This window comes from Frieseomelitta varia, unplaced genomic scaffold (assembly GCF_011392965.1).
Source record: "Frieseomelitta varia isolate USP_RPSP 00005682 unplaced genomic scaffold, Fvar_1.2 scaffold_699, whole genome shotgun sequence".
Classification (NCBI taxonomy): domain Eukaryota; kingdom Metazoa; phylum Arthropoda; class Insecta; order Hymenoptera; family Apidae; genus Frieseomelitta; species Frieseomelitta varia.
In genome coordinates, this window is record NW_025110477.1 from 19,941 (window position 1) to 39,603 (window position 19,663).

Consider the following 19,663-nt stretch of genomic DNA (forward strand, 5'->3'; position numbering starts at 1 on the left):
AATAATTGATAAATTTTTAATTGGACCTTTTTCTCTTGATGGGAAACCAACAGGCACAAAGTACGTTGATTTTTTGAGCACTCGTTTACACGAAATATTAGAGGAAGTTCCAGTCGATATTAGACTTCGTAAGCGGTTTATGCATGATGGAGCTTCGCCGCATTTTAACCGAGTGGCCAGGCGATTTTTAAATTGACACTTTGCAAATAAATGGATGGTCATGGAGGTCCTATTTGCATAACCTGCTCGTTCTCCGGATTTGAATCCATTAGATTTTCATTTGTGGGGACATTTAAAATCTATTGTATACGCAACATCGATTGAAAATGTTGAAATACTACGAAATAGAATAGAGCAAGGCTTCCGACAAATTCGAGAAACACCAGGAACGATAGAGAGAGTAACCAGATGAATAACAAGACGCGTGCAGGCTTGTCTTCAAATGCAAGGTGGTTATTTCGAGCATCTTTTGTAAAAGTAATTAAAACAGAAAATTCATTATATCTCATAAACGAAGACAGATAGGACTTTTTTTTCATTATTTTTAGGCGTATAATCCCGAAGTGGGTCTCACAAGTTACGAAACACCCAGTATATATATATATAATTTCTATCATACGTATGTACATATGTACTTTTGAATATGATGAACTACGCAGTTTGATGATATATATATATATATATATATATAATGTAATATATATTATTATATTATGTGTAATATAATTAATAATATAATATATATTATATATATATAATTTCTATCATACGTATGTACATATGTACTTTTGAATATGATGAACCACGCAGTTTGACGTTCCTCAATTTCAAAAATTGAAATCTTTTTGCCTGATCTTTTGCAAATCAATCATTCTGCTGCAATTGTCATTTCTGCAGATTGTTATAATTATTATACGGTATGGTGTTATAATTATTGGTGTATATAAAACTATCCCGTGCAGCTGTATGCCAACTTTATAAATGAATCTACACGTGTGTGTATAAATACTTTTTAATTACAGATGAATCCACACATGTTAATATAAATATGATTTTAGTATTCTATGTTACTTTTCATGTCATTCTATGATATTCTTTTACTCAAGTACATTATTACATACATGCAATTTCGGATTTCACTTTTATTACAGTGGCTTGAGAAAATTTGATTTGCGTAAGGGTGAATTCGATTTGCAAAAGGATAAATTTGATAGTGAAAAACCGGAATTGACATACGAAAATACACTCTAAAACGGAATTAAAGAAGTGGAATTAAATTGCAATCGAAAAATTGTCGATATTTGATCTCGCGTAACTTTGTGAAAACTTGGTGCAGGGTTCGTGCCAGCGTTGTAAAGAACGAAGCCCTCAGTAGTTTCAGACTCCACCGCAAATTTCTCGCTCGCGGCACTTTCACGTCACGTACTGACTGGGAAAGTGAACATACCTTTTTCTGAAGTTTTTACCAATTCAAACGTCTCCGCGAGCATAAGTAAATTTTCACAGTGGATTTATTCTGTTTGTGAGCTTTGCAAAATTAATTTACAACTTTTTATTTTTTTATTTTTATTTTTTTTTTACTGAAAAATGTCGCTGGAATAATTCAGTCTAGACCACGTGGAGATTACACGGTCTGACTTGTAGCTCGTATGAGCTATTTAATGTGTGTTTAATACGTGTATGGACGTTGCATATAGCAACTCCGACGACACGCTTCTTACTGAAGATTTAATAAGTGGGGCGAAAAATATCGTACGTTTCTGGGGTCGTTACAAGGGTGAGACTCGAGGCTTTGCATCCGCGATGGATTCATTCTCGAGAAAAGTTTATTCATGCCCATAGAGACTTTCTAAAAATTCTTGAAAGAGAAGGCATGTTCACTTTCGTTCCCACTCGTTGCGTGAACGAAATACCGTAGAATACCGCGGAACGAAATATTTGCGGTGGAGTCTGAAAGGCAGGGGCTTCGCTGTTTGCAACGAGCCCGAACCAGGATGCTGTACCACTTTTCATCACAAAGTTACACGAGATCGAATGACGAGAGAATTTTTCCATTGCAATTTAACGCTCCGTTGATTTTGTGGAGCATAAAATATTCAAAATTGTAAAAATAATACAGGGCGAGGCATTTGAATATTTCAGATGTTGCTAGTGATAAAAAGAAGAAGAAAAAAGTGTGTCGCACTAAACTTGATATCGAGAAACACATAATCTGACTGTCACTGTTTTTTTTTTTTTTTATAGTTAGATGAGTCGAGAATGTAAACTTTGTTCTTTTACGCGTTCTTTTATTTTTTAATGCATTATTGAGTACACCTCTGCATTCCTTGCAAAACTATTAACTTATTTTTTTCTTTTCTTTTTTAATAAAACATAAAAACATGGAAAAAAGTAATTTTATTAATTTTAAATTAAATTTAAGTTCAAACATGATTTTTTTTCAGTATGTTTTATAAACTATTTCTTTCAAAACGTTGACCGTCACAGCGTTCGCAAGTTTGTGCTCTGTTTTTAGGAAGAAATTTTTGGCCCACCATGTAGATGTTTTGACTTCTTTCGCAAAATCTATCTTACGAGACACAACGACAACATAGTCTTTCTTTATATTTTGCTGGTCTTCTTTTAAATGTCTCGATCCTGCATAATAGAAAAAATTCGTAAAAATTTTATAAAATCCGCGTGTCAGTGTCAGGACAAGTAAAGAACGCGTTACGGGAATTTGTCAGGGATGTCGAGTAGATTTTACAATCTCAGGAAGGAAGAAAAATCCTTCCATCTTCGTAGAATATTACAACGAGGAAAATATCACGAGGATATTCCTGGAGTTTCTATTCCTGGTAACAATCACGAATTCGGGAAAACCGATTGAACGGAAATTATTACGTTAACGGGTTTTAATGAGACGCAAGATGCTGTGGAGTAATGTTCTCCTGATTGTGAACGATGTGTTTCTCACTTGCTAAACTTTCACGCCGCAAATATGTACATACCATCCAGCTACGAAGGAAAATTAGAAAAGCTACGTCTCTTAAAAACACGTATGCCGGATTTGCGAAAGAAATTGAAAAGATTACAGCCGAAATCGATCAACGAGCAGTTATGTAGCTCTGCTCAATTCCTGGAATTCGACGTGATAGTCGTTATCGGTGATGTCATGGAATTTGTCATATTTTTACACCGTGAATAATACACTTCTAACTTAAAACGTCTTTTTACACTGCAAATAATATACGCCTAAACCTAAAAAAAATTTTTTTTTTCTATTGAACTTTTCATTTCTTGCAACGAGGATTTTTAAAATGATCTGAAATAAAAACAAAGTTTGATCTATAATCTTTTCAAACAAATTCGATCGAGCAAAGTCATAGATAATGGCTGCTTGTATTATTAGCCAGGAAATTCTGAGCGACGTCCTAACCTAAAAAAAAAATTTGTTTTCCTATTAAACTTTGTATTTCTTGCAACGAGGATTTTTACAACAATCTGAAATAGATCGATTGCAATAAAAACGAAGTTTGATCTATAATCCTTTCAAACAAATTCGATCGAGCAAAATCATAGACAATGGCTGCTTGTGTTATTAGCTAGAAAATCCTCAGCGACGTCCTAACCTAAAAAAAAAAATTTGTTTTCCTATTAAACTTTGTATTTCTTGCAACGAGGATTTTTACAACGATCTGAAATAGATCGATTGCAATAAAAACGAAGTTTGATCTATAATCCTTTCAAACAAATTCGATCGAGCAAAGTCATAGATAATGGCTGCTTGTATTATTAGCCAGGAAATTCTGAGCGATGTCCTAACCTAAAAAAAAAAAATTTGTTTTCCTATTAAACTTTGTATTTCTTGCAACGAGGATTTTTACAACGATCTGAAATAGATCGATTACAATAAAAACAAAGTTTGATCTATAATCCTTTCAAACAAATTCGATCGAGCAAAATCATAGATAATGGTTGCTTGTATTATTAGCTAGAAAATCCTCAGCGACGTCCTAACCTAAAAAAAAATTTGTTTTCCTATTGAACTTTGTATTTCTTGCAACGAGGATTTTTACAACGATCTGAAACATCGATTGCAATAAAAACGAAGTCTGTTCTCGAGTCCTTTCGAGCAAAATCACGGGTAATGGCTGCTTGTAGGGACGGACGATGTCGCGTTTCGAAAGAATGAAAGTCGAGCGATCCTCAGCGACGTGCTCGTTAAATCTGGAATTTATACGACCTAGTATCGCCGCGACTCTCGTTTGATGGTGGCTCGTTCGTTTGCCAAAGCGCTCGCCGGAGATACGAATCTGCAGTGTGTATATATGCAGCCGTGCGGCGAGCGTTGGAATCTACTTGCTTGGGGCTTGAGGCTATTGCTAGAAATTAGGCAAAGCGGCGCGGCGCGGCGCGGCGCGACACGGCGCGACACGGCGCAGCGCGGACGCGACGCGTGTCTAGATCAATTCGCGCGCGCCCTCATGTTTATCCCAATGCCAGCCGTCGCGCGTATTTTTAGCGCAACCCGTTACAATTGACTGCCGACTAGTCGACACTTCGTCACGGTTCCTCCAGCGGCGACGATACACGGGGGCCATCGTCTGCGCGCACGTGGACTCGAACCCGAACGCCTCGCCTCGGAATGCTCTTACCAAGAACAACAAGTTGATACTTTTGATCAGAATGTACGTTGCGCTTCGTTTCGCGGAGAGGACACAGAGGCTCGGGACGAATCGAAAATAGGGAATTTTAATTGGTTGGTAACACGTCGCCGTTGTATTTAATACCGCCGTGTTGGTATTCGATTCAGAATAATATGTATCTTTAGCAAGGGTTACTCGCGAGACACCTCAGAGGAAATTTAATACTCGATGTTTATATATAATTTTTGTATTTATATATAATTATAATATATAACTTTATATTAGGTATATAATTATATATATAATATTTATTTATTTATTAAGTTTTTATATTAATACTGTTTAATATTAATTTTATATTTATATTATTAATTGCATTATATATATAATTTTGCCCGATGTTTAGAGTAATTTATGTTTCTCTGATTAATGATAAAATGGTAAATTGTTTTATACAGAGGGTGTATAAAATCATTTGGAACGTCTGCCAGTGTTCAGTTGAAAGCGGAAAAATCGAAGTATTCCAAAACGTGAGATCTGAGGATGAATCCGAAATACGAAATTTTAATTGGATCGTAAACATTTCGAACATCGTCGTATGTAATACTGCCTTGTTAATTCAGTTAATTAAGTATCTTTAGCGAAGTGTGCGAGATACTCGGGTTACACGGATACTCATGAGATATCCGAGTGGTGAAAAATTTAGTGCTTTAGATATAATTTTGTCCGACGTTTCGAGTAATTTATATTTCTGCCATGATGAAATGATAAGATTGTTTAAAGTGATAAGATTTTGTAGTGTTCGATTCGAGATATTAGTAACACATTATAGTTCGTAATATTACGTATAAGTTTTATGAAAAAATCGGGGACTTGGAATTATCATTTCTGTAGAAAAATTTTTATGAAAAATTCTCTACTGCTGTAAACAATTATCTTCCAATACGGAAAAGATCCATTCGCGTAAACGAATGATAAATTCTTTTACAAAACTTTTCATTGAGAGAAAAGTTATATTTTCGCCATTCTTTTTTTTTTTTTTTTTTACGTGTGTCGCGTCCCGCGCAAACTATTTCAAAGTGTCCCAAAATAAAAAAGTCACTCTGTTTCGAGAGGGGGATATCTTTCGGTGAAAAGATGACCTTCGCTTTTCCAAACGAAACTACGCGTTTCCTATTCAGATGGACACGCAACCTGTTTCGCGACGAGTCCATCGACCTTTGTATCCTGATCTTTCAAGGTTGTTCAAGGCCTTGCAAAAATAATTACTTGTCTGTACCGACAAGTTATTATTTTTTGTCTGTCATGTTTGAAACGACGACCTCGAGCGTTGAGGATAATTGCATCCTCTTCAATGTCTCCGAGTGTTTCATACACGATAGATCGATAATTGGCGTGTCCATTCGAAAAAGTATACATTTTTCATTTTAAAAGGCGAAAGTCACCTTGAGAGAATCTTTATAGAACGTCCGCCTAGACAAGATTTGCGAAAGATATTCCCTCCCCTACCACTCGAGACTAAGTGAGTTTTATTCGAAACATTTTTCTTGTAACGAACAGTTCGCGTGGGACGCGATACACTTAAGAAAATGGCGGGCAAAGTAACTTTTATCTCAAATAGTTTGGGAGACTGTGTTGGGACGGGACACCCTCTATATAAGTATCAGCGAGTATCAACATTTTCAACAACATTTCCAGCTGTTGAAAATAGAAATACGTGTTCGGAGTGCTGGTATAGGCGAATATATTTACGCATACCAGCTACGTGAAAGAGTATAACGTATTGTATACGTATATATACTGATTCTACATTTATTTATTATGACTGAGTATATTAATTCTACGTTATTCTAATTCAGCAGATTGAATGTGATCAAAAAGCAATTCGACAGGAAAAAGACTTTCATACGTCTTAGTTTTCAACGCGTTTAGGTTTAGGTTAAGGTTTGGGCTTACAATATACACGTACAAATAAGCTATTTTCGTATCGTGACGTTTGGCACTGACGATGACTCGATTTGAGCGAAAGTTGTAGATACTCTATTCATTTAACGCGACAGCATGATACCACTGTAACATCCTTCAATTTTAAAATAATAATAATATAATATATATATATAAATAATATAAATAATAATAATATAATATATATAATATAATAATGTAATATATATAAATAATATAAATAATAATATAATATATATAATATATATAATATAATAATGTAATACATATAAATAATAATATAATATATATAAATAATATAAATAACAATATAAATAATATAATATATAATTTTTAAAAAAATAATAATATAATATACATATAATTTTGAAATAATAATAATATAATATATATAAATAATATAATATATAATTTTTAAAAAAATAATAATATAATATACATATAATTTTGAAATAATAATAATATAATACATATAATATATATAAATAATATAAATAATAATATAAATATAATAAATAATATAATATATAATTTAAAAAAAAATAATATAATATACATATAATTTTGAAACAATAATAATATAATGTATAATAATTGCAGACGCTGTTTTATAATCATACATATAATTATCTTTTACTTTTCGAATCAAGTGCTTTTGCAACCTTCTTCTGCAATTGCCTTCGCTCGCGGGAACCGATCGCTTTCCGATCGCGATTCGATTCAAAAATCGAACGTTCAGTGATGCGTATGCACGTGAACAGCCGATCTTTCGTGACGCACACGCTGGAACACGTCACCGGCAAGGAATGCGTCTCACAACGTCCATTAAATTTCGTTTCGGCGAATGATCAATGCGAACGTTGCGAGGCGGATCGCAACTGGTAATTGAAAAGTGTCTTTCGCTTTCGTCTGTCGAGTGTACAGCCAGCCGAGCGATTTGAATAATTTGGACGTTCGAGTCGATCCGGTTTTGTCGTATCGTTGCGAACGAGACAGAGGGAAGCTGGGGGGGAGGAAGGGGCGAAGAGGAGGCAACGGATATCACCGATCTAGTCAGGTTGTACCGACCTTGCGAGACGAGTTTCGTTTTCCCTGCTCGAGTCGAGCTTTAATGCATCATAATCGGCGTGATTGTCACGGCTCATGGCCGTCGGTGTTCCTCGTCACCCCTTTCTCGATTGCTGCCTCTTTGTGTTCCTCTTACCTTGGCCTCGAGGGGACGAGGCGACGGAACGCAATACGCCTTTGCATTTTAACCGTCGGTTCTAGAAGTTAGATCAAACTCTACGATCAAAATGTTGCGATCCGCGGAAAGTCGACGTTCTTACTTTGATTCTGTCGTGTCTCGTTCTTTTGTAACACAGGGTGGGCCAAAAGGTTTCTTTCCATCTGTTTTTTTTTTTTTTTCTTTTTTTGAAATAAAATATCAAGAGATAAGAAAAAATTAATTTCATTAATTTTAAATTAAGTTCTGATAGATAGATGTAGAGTTCCTCCCCACATATTTTCTTCAACAAAAACATCGAAATATGAAAACTAATTTCACTAATTTCAAATTAAATTTGAGTTTAAATAAATAGATAGATAGATATAGAGTGGGCTGAAAGTTCCTCTTTAACAAAACATCAAAATATGAAAAAAAAACTAATTTCACTAATTTCAAATTAAATTTAAGTTTAAACAGATACATAGATAGATAGATAGATAGATGGGGCAAAAAATTTCTTTCCACCAATTTTTTTTATTTTAAATAAAACATCAAGATATAAGAAAAAATTAATTTCATTAATTTTTAATTAAATTTAGATAGATAGATATAGAGTGGGCCAAAAGTTTCTCCCCACTTATTTTTTTTAACGAAACATCAAAATATGAGAAAAAACTAATTTCATTAATGTCAAACTAAATTTAAGTTTAAATAGATAGATAGATAGATATAGGGTGGGCCAAAAGTTTCTCCTCTTAAATGAAACCTCAAAATATAAGAAAAAATTAATTTCATTGACTTTAAATTAAACTTAAATTCAAACGTGAATTTTTCATATTTTTACGTTTTAAAAATTATTTCTTTCAAATGTTGAACGTATGTAATAAAAAGAATTATAGAAAAACATAGCTATATACGCAGTAATAACACAATAACAATTTCGAATAATGAGTTGTACGATAATAACACAACTCAACAATAAAAATTCGAGAGTCAAAATGATATCGAGAAACTTTAAACACTGAACAGTATTTAATCTGTATTTAATGGTGGAATGTTATTAGAAAAATGGGAAAATATCTCTTTTTAAGTACTGGATTGTCATCATCAATATCGCGCCAACATTTGAAAAGAACGCTTGCCTTAAACCCTGGGATCGTAAAAGTTACGAAACTTTTAAGTAGGTTCTATTTGAAAGAGTAGAACTTTTACGAAAAATGCTCTTGCGTTATAGGTCCCGATGAGGACAGATAAATAAATGTTCTTAAAAACAAAAGTTTCAGACAGGATGGAACTCGTGAAATATGAAAATTAAAATTTTTCTCCGTCGGAAGGCGCAAATAATTTGCTCGCCAATATGAAAAAAGTTCTCAATAAGTGTCAAAGTAGCAAATGGCGACACTAAACGCTATTCGAATATAAAAATGGAATTTTAATTAAATGTTCGAATGTAGCTCGTTTCCATGGAACTTTTATTGTACTGATTTGAAAACGTCTGTTCCGTGAGAACACTATTCAAAAGTGTTTTTAAGTGTAGTACTTTTTTCTATGAAAATTCCACGAAAAAACACATACTTTCTTCTACACAAAATATGGAAGTTTGAACAGAATCATTTTTGAAAATGAAGAAAACTAGCTAATTTCGACCCTTACTTCAAACTATTACTTCATACTACAGAGCTCTCACGTATCGATATCTTTTTGATTCTAGAATTTTATTTGTACTATTTTTACATAATTCATTATCATAAATCATTAAAAGTAATTTATATTCTGTTTGAACACATCATAGGAATTATAAAAAAAATCCCTCGTGTGTCAATATCTGATTGTCGAATTTTTATGTTAATTACTTTTATATTAATTTTTTATTTAATATTTAATATTTAATTTACATTTAATTTCTTTTATACTGACTCTCGATTTTTTCTAGAGCGCACATTACTATTGTACGTATGTAGTGAACTATTTGTGCAAGTAGATCTGTTCGCAAAAATAAAATTACGAAAATCAACGATGCACAAATATTCAGATAGTTGTTGCCACCTGTAGACACCGTAGACGCTGCATCTTCGAATTCAAGCTTTCATTTGAAATTCGAAAGAAATTTCTAAAAGCATCCTTGCGAATCGATAATACAAGGCTAGATATGTATACGCTCGCCGCGCTGGCGATTCCAAGAAGCGATGAATATAGCCGCCGATCACAAGGTAAAATCCGCAATCACGATGCAACGAAACTTCAATAATGCTCGCATCGTTCGATCCTATCGGCATCATTCATCTCTCTCTATCTTTCTGCCGATGACGGCGATGTCTGACCGCGTCACGTACATACGTCACTTTCTTTTTTTTTTTTCTTTCTGTTGCAGTGTGCCAAAGCATAGACATAAGAAACAGCGTGCGTTATTTCTCAAGACTGAGCGGATGTCGACTAGTCGAGGGCTTTGTACAAATTTTGCTGATCGACAACGCCGAGCCGGCCGAGTATGCCAATATCTCTTTCCCGGAGCTGAAAGAGATCACCGGATACCTGCTGCTCTATAGGTAAACTGACATCCAATTCAAATAAATGTAACATCTCGGAGGAGAGAGAGGAAAAATACAGAAAAAGAAAAAGAAAGAACGTGTAATGGTTGTTCGCGTTTGATTTCCATATCTTTGAGGTATTTTATCGTTTGACGTCAACTATTCAGTCATATGTACATTACACGTATCATTATACACATGACATTGTACACATTATATAATATTTCTGTATTATAAATTATAATAATTATATTATATTATAGTATATATTATAATATAATATAACATAATATACTAAATAATAGTTAATATGTAGTTATATATTTATATATTATATTATATTACAATAATATATTATATATTTATATTATAATATATTTATTATACTATAATATATTATTATATTATATAAATAAATTATATAACAATTATAGTATATATTATAATATAATATAATATACTAAATAATATTTAGTATATAGTTATATATTTATATATTATATTATATTACAATATATACTATAATATAATTATTATATAATATATTATTATATTATATTATATAAATAAATTATATAATAATTATATTATACTATTAGTATATAATATAATAATTATAGTATATAATAGTATATATTATACTATTAGTATATAATTATATTATACTATGTATTAACATAATATAATTATACTATAATATTATACTATAATTATACTATACTGTAATATATAATAATTATAGTATGTATTATAACATAATATAATTATACTATACTATAATATATAATAATTATATTACAGTATGTATTATAACTAAATTATTTAGTATAATAATAAATATATATATATATATTATATACATTGTACACATATCATATACACGATAAGTACGTCATACATTATTATCATTTGACGCGAAATAATTCGGCAAACTCGAGGACACAACAGGCGACGAGTCAGGAAGGAAGAAAGCGTCGTAAGAAAAGCAAAAGGGAAGAGCGCGCCACTCCGACATTTTTATTTCGCAAGTTTCAATTAACGTGAAATCAATTCCGAAGTGATCCGCCGAATCTATCGTTTGAGATAGAAACAGGGAGGGGGTGGGGGATCCATTTCCGGTGCCCGAACATGGATGGCGGATTTATCTTTCCGAACGTCGCGCTCTTTGGCTCGATCCCTTCCACTCATAAAGAACAAGAAGCTCTTGATAAACTGTGCCCGATCGCCGAACGATCGATCATTGGGAGCGAGAGGGGAGGGGGAAACACGGGAAACAGGAAAACGGGGGAAAAACTGGCAAAGACAACGGAAACGTCGTTCCAAAGTAAGGAAGCAATGCGGTTTGACTGCCTCGCGGAATCGATTCCTTCCATTATCGAGGGTCACTAAACTTCCTGTCGGTTGTACATCGTCATTATCTCGCCTGTTTCTTTAATTTCTTCCTTCCTCTTCGTCGTGTTTCCCTCCCTCCCCTCGTATCGATATTACCTCGGTAAAGATGCTCTCACATTTTTCACAAAAATAAATAGAAAAGTAACTGAGTTTCGATATTATCTACAAATATTTAGAAAATATTTCCCTCTAATTGATTCCAACGCGTGGCAATTAATTAATACTTTCTTACATAAATTATCGATATTTCTTCGACTGAGATACTCTCGTACAGTTTTCTATATTTTTCAATAAAATAAATAGAAAAATAGAAAGAGGAAGAAATACACTTGGAGCACTGATATTATCTACAAACATCTAAAAAATTTCATATTTCTCTGATCAGTTAAAATGTGCAATAATTAACAATTTTTCCACAAAGTATCGATACTATTCTGAGTCAAGATACTCCGATTATATAAAAAGTGTCGAATGGATATATGAACTATTATATGAAAATATAATTTTATATATATTTCATATATAAAATATAACTTTATAAATATTTCATATGTAAAGTATAACTTTAGATACATTTCATATGTAAAATATAACTTTATATATATTTCATATATAAAATATAGTTTTATATATATTTCATATATAAAATATAACTTTATATATATTTCATACGTGAAATATAGTTTTACATATATTTCATACGTAAAATATAACTTTATGTATATTTCATATGTAAACTATGACTTTATATATATTTCATATAAAAAATATAATTTTATATATATTTCATGTATAAAATATAGTTTTATATATATTTCATATGTAAAATATAGTTTTATATATATTTCACATGCAAAATATAGTTTCATATATATTTCAAATGTAAAATATAACTTTATATACATTTCATGTGTAAAATATAATTTTATATATAAAATATATATGAAACATCATATGAAAAATATCGAAGTGTACAAAAATCAGTAGAAATATTCGGACAAACATCTATCAGTACTCATACTTCCTCGATATTATACTTCCCATCTTATTCACGATCATCGGTATTTCGTATTTCATTACGTGTTCCTTCATCTTTTTTTACCTGCGCTTTCTTTCTACTCGTTCTGCGTTCATCTCTGTTTTATCCATAAATTATAGGGTGAAAGGGCTGCGAAGCATCGGTCGCCTGTTCCCCAATCTGAGCGTGATTCGGGGCCATTCTCTGTTCATCAACTACGCCCTGGTCGCGTTCGAGATGATGAACCTGCAGGAGATTGGGTTGCATAGTCTGACCACTATCGTGAGGGGCTCCGTTCGTTTCGAGAAGAATCCAGCGCTTTGCTACGTGGATACCATCGACTGGGACCTGATTGCTAAGGCCGGCAAAGGGGAACACGTCATCGCGGTAAGTTATTATCAGACCTCATAAAAATCTTTTTTTAGAGGCATGTTAGACTAGCGTGAAAGGCTATTATCTAGACCTATACGATCGCGATCGTTTCTCGATTTTCGGTGGAATCGAACGCTATCCACGTTCCACGAGTTTTTTCCCTGTTGTCTGGACAATGTCTAGCGAAACACTATGAAAAATTATCGATAATTTCATTCACTCGGAGTGAAATCTCTATTTCGACAGCCGTGAATTTGTTTCTTATTTTAGAAGAGCGGTCAACTTGCTGTGTGACTTTTTTTCTTTTTGGCTATCTCGTTGAACTTTGAATGTCAGATCCTAACATTTCGCTAGGAGTAGTTTCTCGCTATAGATCTTTTTAGTCTTATACGAAATTCGTGAGCTCCTCTCATTTAATTTAGTTGTACATAGTCCTACATTTAATCTGAAATGTAGAATGATCGTCACATTGGTCGTCAATTATTAAGTGTGTCTGAATCAAACGGCGATCCGACGAATGGCTTTAGAAAAAAATTTCCAGTATTTAACTAAGAGCTCAAGTGTGACAAGCAAAAATTTAATTAATTAATTGTGGATGTAACTTTGTAAGATCACATGACGATTCAGTCTCAAGTATTAAAACGTGAAGCTTCCGCTCTGAACAGTCGTGAGTTTGTTCTTTTTTGTTCCTTCGAAGATAATTTTCCCATCACGTAGGACACTTTCTTTTCGAGAATTGTAAAAATTCATTGACTACATTAAAAAGAATATTTTTATAAATAGATCTGTCATCGTTTTGAAAATCTTTTTACTATTTTACGAACTTTGAATACCAGGTCTAAGCGAAGAGAATTGAATGAATTCTGATATTTCGAGTTCGATCAAATGAAGGAACCTTTTTACAAAGAGAAAATTCCAATCTTCAAGACCACATGTAGGATGTTCTCGAGAGGCGTTGAAATTTTTACAAAGTAAAAATCCCTTGCTTTTCCACTTGGTACATAATCCAATCTAACGTCGAAGATCCACGGTTGAAAACGAGACCAAGTGATCGAGATCGTATTTTTTTTTTTTTTTCCTACCAAGTTATATTACTTTAAATTATCGACAATTTGCATTGTCATTGGCGCGACTATGCTTGATCGCTGGCGCAAGGTCCATCCCGGATCGCCTAGAGGCAAGATGAGAACCGGAGTTAAGAGCCAGCTTCTCGATGGAGAAGTATCGAGAAAGAGAGAGAGAGAGAGAGAGAGAGAGAGAGAGAGAGAGAGAGAGAGAGAAGTTTTCATAGTAAGAATGACTCGGATAGGATAGTGTATAGTAGAATAGAAGAAAGGCGCAAGAATTTCATCGTTGCACGCGGCAAAGGAATCAAAATGGCGGCTGGTTGGCATCGTCGACGTGTCGTCCTGGCAGAAATTTTGACGATTCTATTATAGCGAGCAGTAGTGTAACGAACCGTTTCGCGTTGGCATTTCGGTCAGAGCGATTTCGTAACCAAGTTGATGAGTAATCGTTAAAAACTCCTTCTCTCTCTTCTCTCGTGTCATTGACGCCACGATCTGTAACACTTTGCCTGAAGATTTATGTTCGTTCTCGCGTGTCGTCTCTGTTTCACGAGCGATTTTAACGAACGACTTGTTTCGCAATTGAACTGCAAACTGTTGCGCATCTGCGTCAACTGGGGAAAGGTCGAGTTAAATCACAGATGATGAGGATTCGTTGAGTTTCTTGAACTTGGAAAAAAAAATTCTTTTCGTACTTCGTGGAATTCCTGGCGTAATGATTTTTATGTGTACGTAACGTAACATTTATGTAAAAGAAAATGATTTCACTAGGAATTCCGCGAAGTTCGAACGAAAAACAAAATTTTCCAAGTTCAAGAAATTCAGTGAGTCCCCTTTTTCTGAAGGAATGTATATTAAAATATGATAAAATATATCAAATTATAATATATAAAGTATATAAAATTAATATATATAAATATACATAAAATATATATAATATACAAAAGAATATAAAATTAATATATATAAATATACATAAAATATATATAATATACAAAATATGTAAAATTATAATATACAAAATATATAAAATTATAGTATACAAAATATATAAAATTATAATATATAAAATATGTAAAATTATAATATACAAAATATATAAAATTATAGTATACAAAATATATAAAATTATAATATATAAAATATGTAAAATTATAATATATAAAATATATTAAAATATATAAAAGTAAAAAATATATAAAATATACTAAAATGTATATTAAAATATATAAAAGTGACTGTACTTTTTTTTATACGAAAAGGTAAATTTCGTACGAGAAAAACGAAAGCTTTATCAGATGGTATGATCGTTCATTTTGCTCGATTACCTTCTGCCCTTTGTCTTTCGAGCAACTTCACGACTCCGCGTATCGAAAGAAACTTCTTATCGTTTTCGACGGGAGAACAGTTGTGAGAGCGATCTGACATCCTCATCAGCATGTGAAACTTAGCAAACCGATTCTGACGCTGCCATCGTTTGAACATTTCTTCGCCGTGCATTCATCAGATAATTTCTTACGAGCTTGCACAGCGTTTTCTTTTTTTTTTTTTTTCCTTTTCTTTTTCTTCCTCTTCAAGGACAAAAATGGTTCTTTTTGATTCTCCCAATCGTTAACGAGAAAACGATTCTCTTTTTCTGAAACAGGCTTCGAACAATCGGGTATCAAGATCGCACGATGAATTTCAACGGTTCAACACCGAAGCTACCAAAGCGATGTCAAAGCGACGATCGATATACAATTTTCCATGGAAATTTTATATATATATTTATAACAGTGTATCTTTAGAGATACTCGAGTGATTTTTAACAAAATTAACAGAACGCGTTCTTGCGTTCTTTATCGCATTATCAACTTTTTCTTGCACCTTGCACTTTAATTTCTTCGTGGGTAGTTCTAGCGTTAAACGTGTTAAATTAAGATACTAATTTATTAGAAAAAAAAAAAAAAAAAAAGAAAACATAGTTACCTTATACATAGATCGTTACATTCATAAAGAAAAAATTAACATTGAACATTGAAGTTAAAACGAAAAAATCCTTTTGTTGGACGTGAAACGAAAAATTTCATCGCGAATGTTGCACATGAAGTTGTAAGATAACAATTGTTCTTTCTATTCTTGCTGTCTCTCTCTGTCTTTGTACATAACTCGGGAGAAGCGTCTTCGATCGCTTGGCAACGCAAAAGGAAAGCAAGAACGAGATACGCAACGCGCGTCTATTCGTCCAAGGCTGTATCAACTCCGCTCTTCCATTGTAACGCGCGGATATGAATTATTATTATTTAAATAAAGAGATTGATCGTTCCCCGAGTCCCACGCAGCGCGATCTCGCGCTATTCAAATTTCGCGTGAGAAAGGCCAAGCTATACGCGAGCTGCATGCAGCCTAAGTTTCTGGTAAAGTCAGCGCGCCTAATCTCACCGATACTTGCTCGTCGCGTCAAACTCATTAGTTCTTAGTCACTTCGCTCCTATACGTGCCGTTATTTTCAATTATATTCATTCGATCAAAGTTGAAAGATGATCTACAGACTAATGTAGTAGCTAGTCAATTCTTGAGTATATTGATTATTTTCAATTATTTTTGCTTAGTAAGAATTAAAAATATAGTGCGTCGAATGTTTTTAATTATTTTTCCTCAGCAAGAGTTGAAAATATTTGTAGACCAATGTCGGTGCTTGGCGTTTTTTTAATAAACTCTAGAACTCAATTTTTAATGTACAGTTTTTGAGTACATTGATTATTTTTGCTCAGTAAGAGTTAAAAATATAGTGCGTCGATTATTTTTAATTATTTTTCCTCAGCAAGAGTTGAAAATATTTGTAGACCAATGTCGGTGCTTGGCGTTTTTTTAATAAACTCTGGAACTCAATTTTTAATGTACAGTTTTTGAGTACATCGATTATTTTTGTTCAGTAAGAGTTAATAATATAGTGCATCGATTATTTTCAATTATTTTTCCTCAGCAAGAGTTGAAAATATTTGTAGACTAATGTCGATGCTTGGCGTTTTTTTAATAAACCCTAGAACTCAATTTTTAATGTACAGTTTTTGAGTACATTGATTATTTTTGCTCAATAAGAGTTAATAACATAGTACATCGATTATTTTTGCTCAGTAAGAGTTAAAAATATAGTGCGTCGATTATTTTCAATTATTTTTCCTCAGCAAGAGTTAAAAATATTTGTAGACCAATGTCGTGCCGTTTGGCGGTTTTTCAATAACTCCTGGAACTCAATCTTAATTTCTTCTTGCGTTGGAATGACGTGCCACACACGTTGAGAATTTTTTGTCCCAAAATTGCAATATTTTCTCAGTTTTAAGTATATTTAAGTATATAACCCGGGCAAAACAGATAATAAATTTATTGCTTTTCAATAATTTCTACCCAGTGATATCGTACCGACGAGTTATTGCATTGTTGGTTCTGGTCACTCGTTATGGTCCGCAATCAGTTGTCAGCGCAAGCGGTTAATCACTAGAACTACAAAAATGGTCAAAACGATCAATTTTCAATTTTTAGTAGAAACTTCGTAGATGCACGAAACTGCACGAGACACTGCATTTCCAAGGATTTAAATGATCTTTCGTAGAAGTTTGTGCAAGTTTGCTGTTACTTATCGCAAAGTACTTCCTCTACTTTTTTTCACTCGAATGTCTCCGATGAAAATTTGATCCTCCAGTTTTGTCAATGTACAATTTTCGAGTACATCGATGTCAAAGTGGCACTGAAACTGGAAGAAAGAGGGCATCGTGCAGATGATATCGCATTGGTCTATGGCAACGCCGTCTATTTACAAAACGAACGAAATCGCATCGCTAGATACACTTCGGTCATTGCAGAGAAAAGACCAATCTTAGTCGGGATTCCTGCCGTTGGCCAACGTTCTAGCAACGAGCGGCACGGGGCGATATGAAACGTGTCGAAGTCTGCCCCGGGTGGCGGTCCGTCAACGGCTGCTTTCACGCCGGTGACGATTATGCTCGATGGAGGGCAATAACATGCCCACGGTTCCGGCATAAATCAGAGAATCGCTGGCAGCCAGCTTCGCGAACAACTATTTCTGTCTGTAGACCGGCCCGACTATCCTCGGTGTCGGCCGGATAATAATATCGTCATCTCGTCCACCGAAGAGGCGAATCCCAGAGTCGTTTTTGCGCGCGGCGCTTCGCGCTTTACGCGAGAAAGGGAAAAAAAAAAACGAGCAAGGGAAACACGTTTCTCGAACTTTGCCTGCGGATTTCGAGAATCCGACGTGTGAAATTTCATTCATAATTCAACGATCGCGAAATAGAATAAATTCCCCGCGGGAATTCAAACGAAAACATCTTAAAGCGCTTTTAAACCTCTTGCCCTAGAATAAATCGTGCTACGCGCGAGTATTTTTTTAAATTTGTAAACATTTACGTAAAACAAATAATAGGCAAAACAAAATAATAAACTTACTACTTCTCGATAATTTCTATCCAGTGATATCATACTGACGAGTTCGAAAAGAAAGCGACGGTCCGCAATCAGTTGTCAGCGCAAGGGGATAATAAAAATAGGAGACAAGTTGAAGACACACGCGAGAGCTAAAATATTCAACGTAAATATCCTATTATTCATTCTGTAATTAATGTGAATAGCATTATAAACATAAATGTATATTTTATAAATTAAATATATAAAATATTATAATTATTAAAATATATTAAATATTAATATTAATATAAAATATAATAAATATATTTAGCATATAATAAAAATTTATATATTTCAAATATAAAATTACAGGAATATCCTATTATTCATTCTATAATTAATGTGAATAGCATTATAAACATAAATGTATATTTTATAAATTAAATATATAAAATATCATAATTATTAAAATATATTAAATATTAATATTAATATAAAATATTAATATAAAATATAATAAATATATTTAGCATATAATAAAAATTTACATATTTCAAATATAAAATTTACAGGAATCGGTAAAGTGATTTCACTATCAAAAATTGCAAATAACAATCTAATTAAGAAAAAGAAAGATATATTGAAAATGTTGATATATATATATTTTAAAATTGGATCGAATCCACATTCAAATGGAATTCTCTTTTTCTAAATTAACTGTTTCATTTATTGAGATGCTCTCATCGAGGCGAGTGCTTGCTGCTTTCGCTGTTCGAACGAGCTGGCGAGAACGTCGACCCGATCGAAAGGCGGCGTCGCGAGAAAAGAGTCAACGTTTTTGAAAACACGACTTGCCGCGCGCTCATCCGCGAGCATAACGCAGATTGGCTTCTTGATTCGGCCGCGTTTAATTCGAGACGTGCACACGTCGGTCCGTGGCGAGTGGCAAGGACACAAACTCGTCCCCGATCTCGTCTGTCGATCGTTATTTCTCATTTCTCAGCGCCCGTGACGTTTCGAACCAATCGACGAGCGTGATTGTACGGAAAACGTCGTTTCGTCGAGGGACCACCCCGCAGCAG

The 19,663-nt window shown here is 33.4% G+C and overlaps 1 protein-coding gene across 1 annotated transcript in view; it reads left to right on the forward strand.

Annotated features, from left to right (window-relative positions):
• Positions 1-19,663, forward strand: part of LOC122535333 (insulin-like receptor) — a gene marked incomplete at its 5' end in the record, with an annotated part of 76,660 nt that overhangs the window by 10,038 nt on the left and 46,959 nt on the right. Inside the window, 2 exons of the mRNA XM_043666791.1 lie at positions 10,172-10,346; positions 12,879-13,125. Of these exons, the coding sequence (XP_043522726.1) occupies positions 10,172-10,346; positions 12,879-13,125 (422 nt within the window). The remainder of the gene's footprint in view (positions 1-10,171; positions 10,347-12,878; positions 13,126-19,663) is intronic.